The sequence below is a fragment of the Triturus cristatus genome, chromosome 4_2 (genome assembly GCF_964204655.1).
Source record: "Triturus cristatus chromosome 4_2, aTriCri1.1, whole genome shotgun sequence".
NCBI classification, from domain to species: domain Eukaryota; kingdom Metazoa; phylum Chordata; class Amphibia; order Caudata; family Salamandridae; genus Triturus; species Triturus cristatus.
Window position 1 is genome coordinate 984,326,527 of NC_140586.1, and position 12,464 is coordinate 984,338,990.

Consider the following 12,464-nt stretch of genomic DNA (forward strand, 5'->3'; position numbering starts at 1 on the left):
AACGGTGTAACACTTTTAAAATTGCAGTAAGAATTTGTTTTTCATGGCGGAAGAAATGCTTTACAGTCATAGGAATACTTTGGTATTTGCCAATCAGAAACAGTAGCACTTAGCAATGTGAAGGATAGTCAGTTGTATGCAATAGATTGAATGTAATGCATTCATATGGGCGGAGAACAGTGTTATGCATTAGCAGGTAAGTACTCGACTTACAATCCCAGTCTTCATGGGTTTGGACCGACACTGGGCAAGGTTGCGTTCCAGGTAGGTACTGCACCACCAGTGGCACTGGGGCAGCCGGGTGCAGAGGTCACTGGGCCCAATGTAAATCAATGGAGACTGGGGGTACCTCGAAGAGGCACGGTTTGCAGGTAAGTACCTGTGGTTTCAAGGCACAGACCCCAGGGGTTAAGATCAGCACGGGGGCCACAAGGCAGCACCAAAGCTACACAACTAGCGGCACATCCCCCATTCTGCCCCTGCCTTTTCATGAGCATAAGTGGAAAACAATGTATGCGCTGCTCCTCAGCCTCCCAATCCCAATGTGAGAGTTCGGGAAAACCACCCTTCAATCAACAGACGCAGAACAAAACCTCAAATGTCCTCACCCTCTGCATTTTCCGGGATGCCAGGAAGTCTCAAATTGTTACGGCTCTGGCGGTTTTCAAAATCTTCTAACTTCCACATCACGTCCAACATCCGTGTTTCATTTGACGTGGCTTGTCGGACTGAGTTTTCTGTTTCAGCCTCTAAAGCAACCACCCGTTCTTCAAGAGCCGTAGTTCTCTCAGCGATCTCGGTCCATGATTTATTTACTTTTCTAATGGCCCCTTGGAGCTTCTTTCTAGCAAGGTGAGCCCGCTTATGTTCTTGTCTTGCTTCCCCCTGCATCTGTTTTAGAGTTAAATATATCAAGCTCGTCGAAGGGGGAAGATGCTACCTCTGTTGAAGGGTTGTCAGATTGGGTTTTGGGGCCTTTTGCAAGGTCTGCATCATCAGTTAAAAACTGAGTAGTCGAGTATTCCCATTTTAGCTGGCTGGAGCGACTATTATCTAAACTTGATTGCCCGGCTTCCGTTTTTTTCCCGCTATGAATTTTCCCTCTTCTCTTGGTTAGTGAGGGCAGGCGTTTTTTAGTGCTAGGATTAGAGAGGGCACTATCCGACTCCGTGCCTGTATTATCCAATTCTGAGGTCTCTTCTTCACTGGGATTGGATAGTTCAAAATCCTCATTTAGGGAGAAGAATTTTTTTCCGCATTCGGGCGTCCCCTCAGCCTTCCCCAGAATACCAGTAAAATTGGGGTCTTTTATTTTTATTGAGCTGCCAACCATCATTAGCTCCCCGCTGTGTTGATTGTCCACTGTTATAGGAGTTGCCGCTTCAAGTGCCCTACTACCCTCCTGCACAGGATCATAAACCCCCCATACAGCTAAACTGGTACTCACAATGTCCACTGGGAGATCAGTGTTCTCCTCAGTCAGTGCTGTCAGAGTCCCACCATTCAAAACAGACGTCTCTCCTTTCTCCACAATAGTCGCTTTCTCCTTTGATTTCCCTTGGCCAGCGAACATCCCAGGAATTACCCTGTGCTGTCTCACGGGTTCCGCCTCTTCCCCCGGACGCTGTTCTTTTTTTGGGATTTTGCCTGCTTCCACCTCCTTGCTCAATAAAGGATGTTCCTATAGTTCCTCGAAGATAGAGTAATATCAACCCGAAGGCTAAAGTGGATAAAATGCACCATATAGACCTTAAGGAAAATCCATATGTTGGATTTAAATGCCCTCACCCACCCTTGCAGGTGTCATGCTTCATCATTTGGGCTGCTCCTCGCCGGGCCGGCGGTGCAATGCCTAGCGGGCTCCCTAAAAAGGGGCACTTTAACGGAGATCTTTTATCCGACTGCCTTAAAGGTGAAGTGCGGGTGTGGGGCCTAGTTAATGTAGATATAGAGCAGTGAGATTAAAATAAGGTAAGGAGTGCCTGGTGAAAGTGAGTTTTGGCACTTATACGAGTATTATGTCTCCTGTTAAGGTGGCATGTAATTTACAAAAGTCGGTCAACATGTTTCTTGCTTGGAGCGATTATGCTTGCGATTCTTCAGGACCTTAATGAAAAAAGTTATCTACATTCAACAACCTACTTAGGTTAGGGTTATATGTCAATCTACGTCTTTGCGTCCAGACTCAATACCTGTTAGTGTCAGGAGCTACCTGAAAAGGAGAAAAGGTATGGTCAAGCAAATATACAGGTGCTTTTGATAAAAACAATTGGTAAAGCCTTCAATGTGACACACACTCTATAATTTGAATTAAAAGTGGTGCGGTTTCGTAACGTACGTCACAGTTGTTAAAGAGCCGCAGTGGTGTATCCCTCGGTGAGCTAAAGTGACTACTCACCGAAGTGGAACATCTATAGAAAGCACCACACATTCGTGCAGAAGTGACTCACCCTAATCAGTCCCTATCCTGGCATCAACAGTACTCGGTGGGCTTGTACACGAGTATGACTTCCTCAAATTAATAAGACTGTATTAAACGAGATATACATCAATCATATGGTCTGATATGGTTGTCTTGAAAACACAAAGAATAAACATCAGAGAAGCAGTCTATAGATTCTGGATTCTAGTATAATAAATGAATTTTTAAAAATTACATTACAAACTGCACAGTAGGTCAGTGTCTCATGTCGTGTCCTAATCCTTAACCCGTTACTGAATCTGCCTGTTATTATCTTGCACATCAAAAGAGTGTATAATGAAGCCAGGATTAGGGGAAAAAAATGGTGGCAGTGTATACTTGTGCATGGGATGAGTTTATTATAGTATGGGGCAGCGTCACCCCAAATATGTAGCAAATAAAATTAACATCGTGGTTAGTTTCATTGGGAACCCACGTTAGAGTATGGTCCTTTAGTGTAGACACAAGGATTGAATCATGGTATTCACATTGTGCCTTATGTCTCCACCTCCTTGCTGCCAGCTAGGGGAGTAGCATTCCCAGCCTTTCTCCCGACCGGAGACTTCCGCGAAGCCAGCGGGCTTCGTAGACTCCCTACGGCATTCCCCGCCAATGCGCCATTCTCCGCTCGGTCCAGCGGATTTTTCGGTGGCTTAGGAGGCATCCTGCTCCATGAAGAAAGCGCTCGCAGCCACCAGCTCCACCAACGGAACAGTGATTTCAGCGCGGCTTAGAGTAGAACTCCTTGTTTCGGCCGTCGGCCTCTTTCTGTGCATGCGCCCACCACCGTCTGTATTCAGGGGGATAATCACTCGTAAAGTCTTGGGTTTAAATCCTTAAATCATATTAGAGCCATGGAGCAGTGATGAGTGGCTTCGGCAGCGTTCAAGCAGCCGCCATCTTACCTGTCTCCAACTTAATAAATTACACAATTTAGCATTAATATAAAAAAAATACACCTCATGTGAGTTCCTTTGTACGTAAAAAGGAAATTATATATGTGACTCCATATAAACAGTTGTAATATTAATACCCCTAGTACAAAATACAATTTGGCCCACTAAAACACTTTGGATCAAAATATATGAGGTACAAAATGGACCCCAACTCACAAACGTGATTACCCTAACGCATAGTATGTACATTTCTGTTACATATACTGATCTAAGAATTAACATCAAGCCTGAACACTGGTGAAAATTAATTAGTTCATCACAGTTTCTCTTCGTAATTGGATACAGTCAAATCCCAGAGTCGACGCGTTTCAGTAGATTCTAATCCATATTCCCCACCTTCTTCAGAACAGTACTAATTTGGTATTTATCTCGCACAATCAAATTGGCAAGTTCATGAAGTATCTATAAAGATGGTAAACACATTTTTAATAATGAAATTTTTAGGATAACAGAAAAAACAAAGATAAAAAACTTTCTTAAAAACATTAACATCAGATGTGCCTTTATGTCTCATCTTTACTTGGTGGCATTCAGCACATCCCTTCTCAAGGTGCATTCACCACATGCTGTGTCCACTCTCAGATATTAACAAGACGCCCCCAGATTTGGGCACATCCCTCCATTATGGGATCACATCTCCAGTTGTCTATGCTCCTCCTTCAGTCACTGTATATCAGAAAGCACAGAATTCTCTGCAGTAATGATGCTCTCGCTCTCATTCACCCTCTAATCTTCCCTTAAATTAGCGATGCTCGGGTATTTATTGAAATATAAGGATAATGGGACAGGAGGACAAACCCTTAAAGCCCCACAATAATCCAATCCCAATCTTCACTGCTGTTAAGGCCACGTCTTATTGTATCAAAGTGTCATACCACGCTCGCTTCAATGCACAGGAGCAGAATGTCGCAAGTTCCCAATGCCTCACCAGTGTTTTTCAGCAACCCGCAAGCTGTAGCGTGTATGCCAAAAAAAAACCCAGGGGGGAAAGGGGATGGGACAGAGAAGAGACAGTCACACTGCTGCTAATCTTTTCCTCAGCTCTAGATCTTCCTTCTTGTCTTCTTCTGGCTAACAAGAGTTCTTTTAGACTGAAAGATAAATAACACTAATTAATTTATATCCTATCTGCTAGCCTTCCTTTCTAACTTAATCTAAATTGTTCACCTACCCCGTCTTGGTGTGACCCTTGCCTCTCTTCTATTTGTATTTTTTCTTGCTTCTGTGTGCTGTAACTAAAGGTTAAAAATATATGTTAATTCTTGATGGTTGTTTTCTTCCTTTCTTAATTGTATCTTTTCTTTTACAGCTTCCTCACCTATTCTGGGCTACAGCAGTGGCGTATAATTGGATTCTGTGTTGGTAAGTATCACTTTAATTTAGTCTTGCTTCACCTTACTTGAGGTATTAATTTTCGGTGTTTGTTAGTTCTATTTTCTCAGTATTTTTACTGCTATAATAACTTGTTTTCAAACTGTTACTAAACTCCTTCCTATGTATCTTCCACCAGCCAGTATATATCTCAATAATATTCTGTCAGCATAGATTCTTATTTGACAAATGTAACTGCAAGCGCGGCAACAGGGTAACTCGCAACTAGTGCTGACTCTGCCATTATTCTCTCTCTCTCAGAATGACTACGCGGTTTAACTAGTGTTCGCTCTAAGCCTCTCGGTGTTCTATTTACCAAAAGCGCATGAATGCACAGGCGACTCTATTAACAATCCTTACGCATGACTCCCAATGCTTCTTTCGGAACAGTCTTACCGCGCTTCACAGACGTCTGCACAGGAATTCCAGACTTGCCCAATAACACAGTAGTTTTTTGCGCGACAAAGTAGTTTTCCCTAACTAACTTTCGCTTTCTCCTCAAATGCAGCTTCTCTCCTCCTCAGTTCTCAGGTGAAGTGCGCCACAGCACGGGCGCTTCACCTGGATCTTCATAATTGGTAGCGAGCGCTAAAGCGCTAACTTGCTGACCTGACTGTGGATTTTCGGCGGCCATCTTAGAATCTGAATTTGCCTGTAATTTGTATTACCCCTTAGCCTTCCTGATTCTTCCTCTGGTTTTAACCACTACAGCGTTCACTGACAGCCTTTTCCTGACTAGAGGTCTGACAGTCCTGACAGTACTCTCCCTCAAAGTGCCTCCTTTCTGCTTGTCTGCTTGGGCCTTTTTGGGAATTTGCTGTGAAACTCTTTAATTAACCGAGGGGCATGAACCTCTGAAGACAACACCCAAGATCTTTCCTCGGGCCATAACCTTTCCAATCCAACAGATAGTACAGTTTTCCTTTCCGCACCTTAGCATCTAGAATCTGTTGTACTTCAAACTCCTCTCCTTTCTCTGTTTGGATTGGTTTTGGGGGTTTATTGATTCGAACACCACTCGATGTCTTTTTTAATAAAGAGACGTGAAATATAGGATGTATGCGCAACCCCTTGGGCAACCTCAAACGATAGTTTAAAGCACTCAATTTCTTGTCTATTTGATAGGGACCTACAATTCTTCGCTGAAGTTTCCTGACACCTTTTAGTTTCAGATTTTTAGTGTTCAACCAAACCTTATTTCCTTCTTGTAACTCTGGTTCCCTTCTTCTCTTTCTATCTGCATAGTGTTTGTAACTCTCTTTAGCTTTGGTTAGATTTTCTGTGGCTAAACTATGCACTCGTGTCATGTGTTCGACTAGATCTGTAACTGCGGGAACATCCACCTCTTGAAAACTTAATGATTGACAGGGGTGCCTCCCAGAGTTCAAATAGAAAGGGGAATACCCAGTGGACAAGTTTTTTGCATTATTATGCGCAAAATACGCTGCCCACAGGTAATCTGGCCAATCACCTTCTTGATCTAACAAACACAGCCTCAGATACTGTTCCAATTCTTGAATGGTACATTCTGTCTGCCCATCAGACTCAGGGTGATAACTAGTAGAATATCTAGTTTCAATGTTCAATTTTTTGGTGAAGGCTTTCCAAAAATGGGATAAGAATTGAGAACCCCTGTCTGATATTAAAATCTTTGGAATACCATGTGCCCGAACAATATTTTGACTAAAAGTGTGTGCTAGGGTTTTAGCTGTGGGTAATCCTTTTAAAGGGACAAAATGAGCCATTTTGGTAAAAGCATCCACACAAACCAATATGGTATCAAACCCATGACTCGATGGTAAGTCTACTATTAAATCTAAGGTGACTGTATGCCATGGGTAAGGTGGTGTGGGTAAGGGTTGTAATAACCCTTGGGGTGCTTACCACTCCGATTTCCCTCTAGCGCAGATCTCACAAGTGGCTACATACTGGCGTACATCTTTTATTACGTCTGGCCACCAAAAACGTCGTCTCACTAATTCTTCTGTCTTTGTAATGCCCTTATGTCCTGCCAAAATGCTATCGTGACATTCCCTCAAAGCTGTTTGTTGCATTTCTGGCGTGGGCAAATATAGTGCTCCATCGTGATATGGTAGTCCTTCTCGAATTTCTCGTCTTGAATCACCTTCCACCCAATCTGTCATCTCCTCCAAGGTCATTGCATTTTTGTTCCTTTCCTCTCGAGACTCTTGCAAGACTGCTCCAATCACCTTCTCTGCCGGAATGATAGCCTGATCTTTAACCTCTTCCAAAAATCCTTCTGTTCCCAATCTGGACAAGGCGTCTGCCTTACCATTTTGTGAACCAGGTCGATACGTTATGATGAAATCATAATCAGCAAAGTACAAGGACCATCGCAATTGCCTTGGTGTTAATGTTCTGGCTGACTTCAAAAATTTCAAATTCCTATGATCTGTATAAACGGTGACCACATGTCTTGCACCCATCAAATAGTGTCTCCATTCTTTAAAGGCGTCTTTATTGGCCAACAGCTCTTTTTCCGTTATGGTATAGTTTACCTCCGCTGCTGTCAATTTCCTAGAACGGAAAGCCACCGGATGCAACTGTCCTGTAGATTTGTGCCTTTGAGACAACACTCCTCCCAGTGCCTGATTGGAAGCGTCAGTTTCCACAAAGAAAGGTTCTGTGGGATCTGGATGAAGTAAGATCGGCGCAGTTGTGAAATCTTTCTTTAATTGAATGAACGCCTCCTCTGCTTCCTTCGTCCAGTCAAATTGAGTTCCTTTCTTCAATAATCTGCTAATGGGTATCAACTCTTTGGAAAAATCTTGAATAAACCTCCTATAGAAGTTCACAAATCCAATGAAACTTTGAATTTCTTTCACAGTTTTAGGGGTTTCCCAATCTATGACTGCCTTGATCTTATGTTCATCCATGGTTATTCCGCTTGGTGCTAGCACAAAGTCCAAAAACTCTACTGTGGTTACATTGAAGGCACATTTCTCTAACTTGACAAACAAGCAGTTTTCTCGCAATCTTTGTAAGAGCTTCTTAACATGTTCCGTATGTTCTTCCTCTGTGTCTGAATAAATTAGTATGTCATCAATATATACTATAACATTACGATCAATGAACTCTTTCAGTACATCATGAATAAAATGTTGAAAGGCGGCTGGAGCGTGCACAAACCATATGGCATTACTTGATATTCATAAAGCCCATGCTTGGTTCTGAATGTCGTTTTCCATTCATCTCCTTCACGAATTCTGACAAGATGGTAAGCCCCTCTCAAATCTAATTTAGTATAGTCTCTTGCTCCTTTCACCTGATCCAACAGCACTGATATGAGGGGCAAAGGATATTGATTTTTTACGGTTATTCGATTGATAGCTCTATAATCAATGCAAGTTCTCAATTCTCCATTCTTCTTTGGAATAAAAAATAGTGGAGATGAGACAGGAGATTGGGACGGTCTAATGAATCCATTCTCAAGATATCTTTGTATGTACTTCTTCAGGTGCTCATCTTCTCGCTCAGTCAAAGCGTATATTCTACTGCATGGTAGATTGGACCCAGGTTCCAGATCTATTTTACAATCATAATCCCTATGCGGAGGAAGTCTTTCGTCCTCCACCTAATTAAACACATCCTGAAATTCATTGTATTCTTCTGGTAGTTTTGTCGTACTTATCACACAAATAGTCGTCTCCTTCTCATTCAAATGAAATGACGGTGATTTCTCTTGGTTTCTTTTACATTCCTTATGACAATTCTCCTTGCAATACTTAGAATTCAAGGCTATTGATCGAGCCTCCCAATCGATAGTTGGATTATGCTCCGTGAGCCAAGGGAGGCCTAGTATTAATTGAAATTGTGGGGCATCTATTAAGTTGAACTGCAGAATCTCTAAATGCCCTTCTTCAGATTCCAACTCTACTGGCTCCGTATGACTCACAATGGGTCCCGATGAAAGATTTGTTCCATCGACAGCTCGCACGGCTTCACTCTTTTCTTTCTTGATAGCCTTCAATCCAATCTTTTCAGCGAACTTTAGATCACAAAAGTTGCCCGTAGCTCCAGAGTCAATCATGGCGGTTACTTGTGTCAGCATCTTTTCCCGGAACCGTAAGGTCATCATTAGCACCAGATGGGGGGATGCTGATTGTAGGGTATTTGCCAATGTATGAACTTCTGGAGTTGTCTTTGCTGCTGCAACCACCAATCCAACTCCATTTACTGGTGGTGCGAGGCGTTTTCCGGCGGTGATTGCTTGGGTTTCTTGGGACAATTACGAACGAAATGCCCACCGTTTCTACAATAAAGGCACTGTTCATTTATTCTTCGCCTCTCCTTTTCTTCTTTAGATAGAGGCCCTCGAATAGTTCCGATTTGCATTGGTTCTCCACTCGTGACTGAGTCCATTTCCTTGCTTCCTTCTACTCTGACTCTATCAAATCTAGGAACACTAGGACGATAATCCCCTTTTCTCTCTCCTCGTCTTTCACTTTGGCGGAAGTCAATTTCTAAAACCAGATCTATTAGTGCTGAAATCTCGGTGGGTCTATTTGGCACCTGTGCCAAGGCATCTTTTAATTCGTCTTTTAACCCACAATAGAACACTGCAGCTCGTTTCTTCTCTGGCCATTCAGTTTCCACAATCAACTTATTGAATTGGGCCAAATAGGCAACCAAATCTCGATTGCCTTGTTTAATTTCCAATAACTCATTGTCTGTTGCTTGGGAGACCCTTCGTCTGTCAAATATTCGAAGAAATTCTTTTTTAAACTCATCCAAATCATATAATATTGGATCATTTCTGGTCACCAGAGGCATTGACCAAGACGCAGCGTCCCCGCTTAAGTACGACAAAATAAATGCCACACGAGACTGCGCATCAGGGAAAACTGCCGGACGGCACATGAATTGTAAAGTGCATTGTGTCAGGAACACCTGAGCCTTCTGGGGGTCTCCGGCCAAAACGCTCAGGAGGTGCCACAGGAATTACCGGGGACAGAGAATGAATAACTTGAGTAGTAATCTTGGGGAACTATAGTTTCACTAAGATTCCCATCGAGTGAAGCTGAATATTTAAAACTGGGACTGGATACTAAACTACTCACTTTTTGGGCTAAATCTGTAGTCTCTTTTTTAAGTTCCCTATTCTCTTTGCGAACTGTTATTAACTCCCTTTGTATTCCTTCTAAGATTTCTCCAAGCTTCTTTAAATCCAATCCTTCCGCATTCTGCTCAGGTGCTATTTAACTCGTGGACACTTCACTCTGTCATACCACGCTCGATTCAATGCACAGGAGCAGAATGTCGCAAGTTCCCAATGCCTCACCAGTGTTCTTCAGCAACCCGCAAGCTGTAGCGTGTATGCCAAACAAACCCCAGGGGGGAAAGGGGATGGAACAGAGAAGAGACAGTCACACTGCTGCTAATCTTTTCCTCAGCTTCTAGATCTTCCTTCTTGTCTTCTTCTGGCTAACAAGAGTTCTTTTAGACTGAAAGATAAATAACACTAATTAATTTATATCCTATCTGCTAGCCTTCCTTTCTAACTTAATCTAAATTGTTCACCTACCCCGTCTTGGTGTGACCCTTGCCTCTCTTCTATTTGTATTTTTTCTTGCTTCTGTGTGCTGTAACTAAAGGTTAAACATATATGTTAATTCTTGATGGTTGTTTTCTCCCTTTCTTAATTGTATCTTTTCTTTTACAGCTTCCTCACCTATTCTGGGCTACAGCAGTGGCGTATAATTGGATTCTGTGTTGGTAAGTATCTTTTTAATTTAGTGTTGCTTCACCTTACTTGAGGTATTAATTTTCGGTGTTTGTTACTTCTATTTTCTCTGTATTTTTACTGCTATAATAACTTGTTTTCAAACTGTTACTAAACTCCTTCCTATGTATCTTCCACCAGCCAGTATATATCTCAATAATATTCTGTCAGCATAGATTCTTATTTGACAAATGTAACTGCAAGCGCGGCAACAGGGTAACTCGCATTTAGTGCTGACTCTGCCGTTACTCTCTCTCTCTCAGAATGACTACGCGGTTTAACTAGTGTTCGCTCTAAGCCTCTTGGTGTTCTATTTACCAAAAGCGCATGAACGCACATGCGACTCTATTAACAATCCTTACGCATGACTCCCAATGCTTCTTTCGGAACAGTCTTACCGCGCTTCACAGACATCTGCACAGGAATTCCAGACTTGCCCAATAACACGGTAGTTTTTTGCGCGACGAAGTAGTTTTCCCTAACTAACTTTCGCTTTCTCCTCAAATGCAGCTTCTCTCCTCCTCAGTTCTCAGGTGAAGTGCGCCACAGCACGAGCGCTTCACCTGGATCTTCATAATTGGTAGCGAGCGCTAGAGCGCTAACTTGCTGACCAGACTGTGGATTTTCGGTGGCCATCTTAGAATCTGAATTTGCCTGTAATTTGTATTGCCCCTTAGCCTTCCTGATTCTTCCTCTGGTTTTAACCACTACAGCGTTCACTGACAGCCTTTTCCTGACTAGAGGCCTGACAGCCCTGACACAAAGTTAATGATATACCACTGCTCTCTCATCTTTCTCCTTGTTTCCATATTACCGCCTCTCCTCTTGCCTCGGGTTTTCTCTAAGAGGAACCATTTCAGGTGCATCGGTCCATGGCTGTTCTCCTTATAGTGATTCACTGTAGGAGAGTAGGATCTGCTTCTTATGGGTACCCCCACTTTTTGCTGATGTTTCACTGTTTTTTTACTTTAGTCTGGCTGTGGCCCTGCTAATCAGGACCCCAGCCTAGCTGCTTCCTCTCTAAAATGTATTCCATGTACAATAGGTACATCTCAGATTGGATTCTGGAGTGCCCTTAAAAGTCCCTAGTATATGGTATACTATGTACCCAGGGCATAGGTACCCCAGAGGCCTACCAGGGGCTTCAGCATGTATTGTGCCACCCCTGGGAAGCCTTCCAAAATGACACCACAGGTCTGCTACTGCAGCCTGGGTAAGGTGGTGCATGCACCCCTTACTGTGATATAGGTTACCTGTATCACTACATATACACACACATATAAACCTATAAGGCACTCCTATGGCAGGCCTTATCAATCCTGAAGGCAGAGTGCTTGGTGTTTTATGTGAGAGGGTGCCAAGCATGAGCTGAGCCCCTCTGCAGCGTTCGGAGTCAACCCTCTGATGCTGTTTGTGATGCAGAAAGTCTAACAGGCTGCTCTACCTATCTATTTATATTAACGCTATTAAGTCATAGAATGAATAAATCACTCAGGCTAGACCGTGTACCAACACAAGAGGATGAATGACTCAATTATTGCGACAACATTTTTTTATGTATTTGTCTGATATTCAAAGACAACAAATCAGTACCAAAATCAATTTTTGTTGCATATAAAAATATATACAAAATTGACACTGGCCCTTAGAAATTACAATTTCCATGGACAACCTGACATACCACATACGTACAAGTGGACATTCAAAAATTCCCATTCATACCGTAAACCCACACTACGCATTCATCACTAGTATTTCTGTCTGGGTCAAAAAAAATTCCCAAAACATGTGCAAAGACAGAACTAATCTCTCTAATGGCTGTAATCTAATTAATCATACCCAGACCACGATTAGATGGATTGAGTGTCAAAGCAATTTTAATATATCTTGATGAAACTGATTAATGAACATAGGCTGAGTCAGCACAAATGGG

At 42.6% G+C, this 12,464-nt stretch overlaps 1 protein-coding gene across 1 annotated transcript in view; it reads left to right on the forward strand.

Annotated features, from left to right (window-relative positions):
• The window catches only part of LOC146839215 (uncharacterized), a 139,747-nt gene that overhangs the window by 3,825 nt on the left and 123,458 nt on the right, over window positions 1-12,464 (forward strand). The window contains exons 2-3 of the mRNA XM_085600019.1: window positions 4,727-4,779; window positions 10,472-10,524. Of these exons, the coding sequence (XP_085456145.1) occupies window positions 4,727-4,779; window positions 10,472-10,524 (106 nt within the window). The remainder of the gene's footprint in view (window positions 1-4,726; window positions 4,780-10,471; window positions 10,525-12,464) is intronic.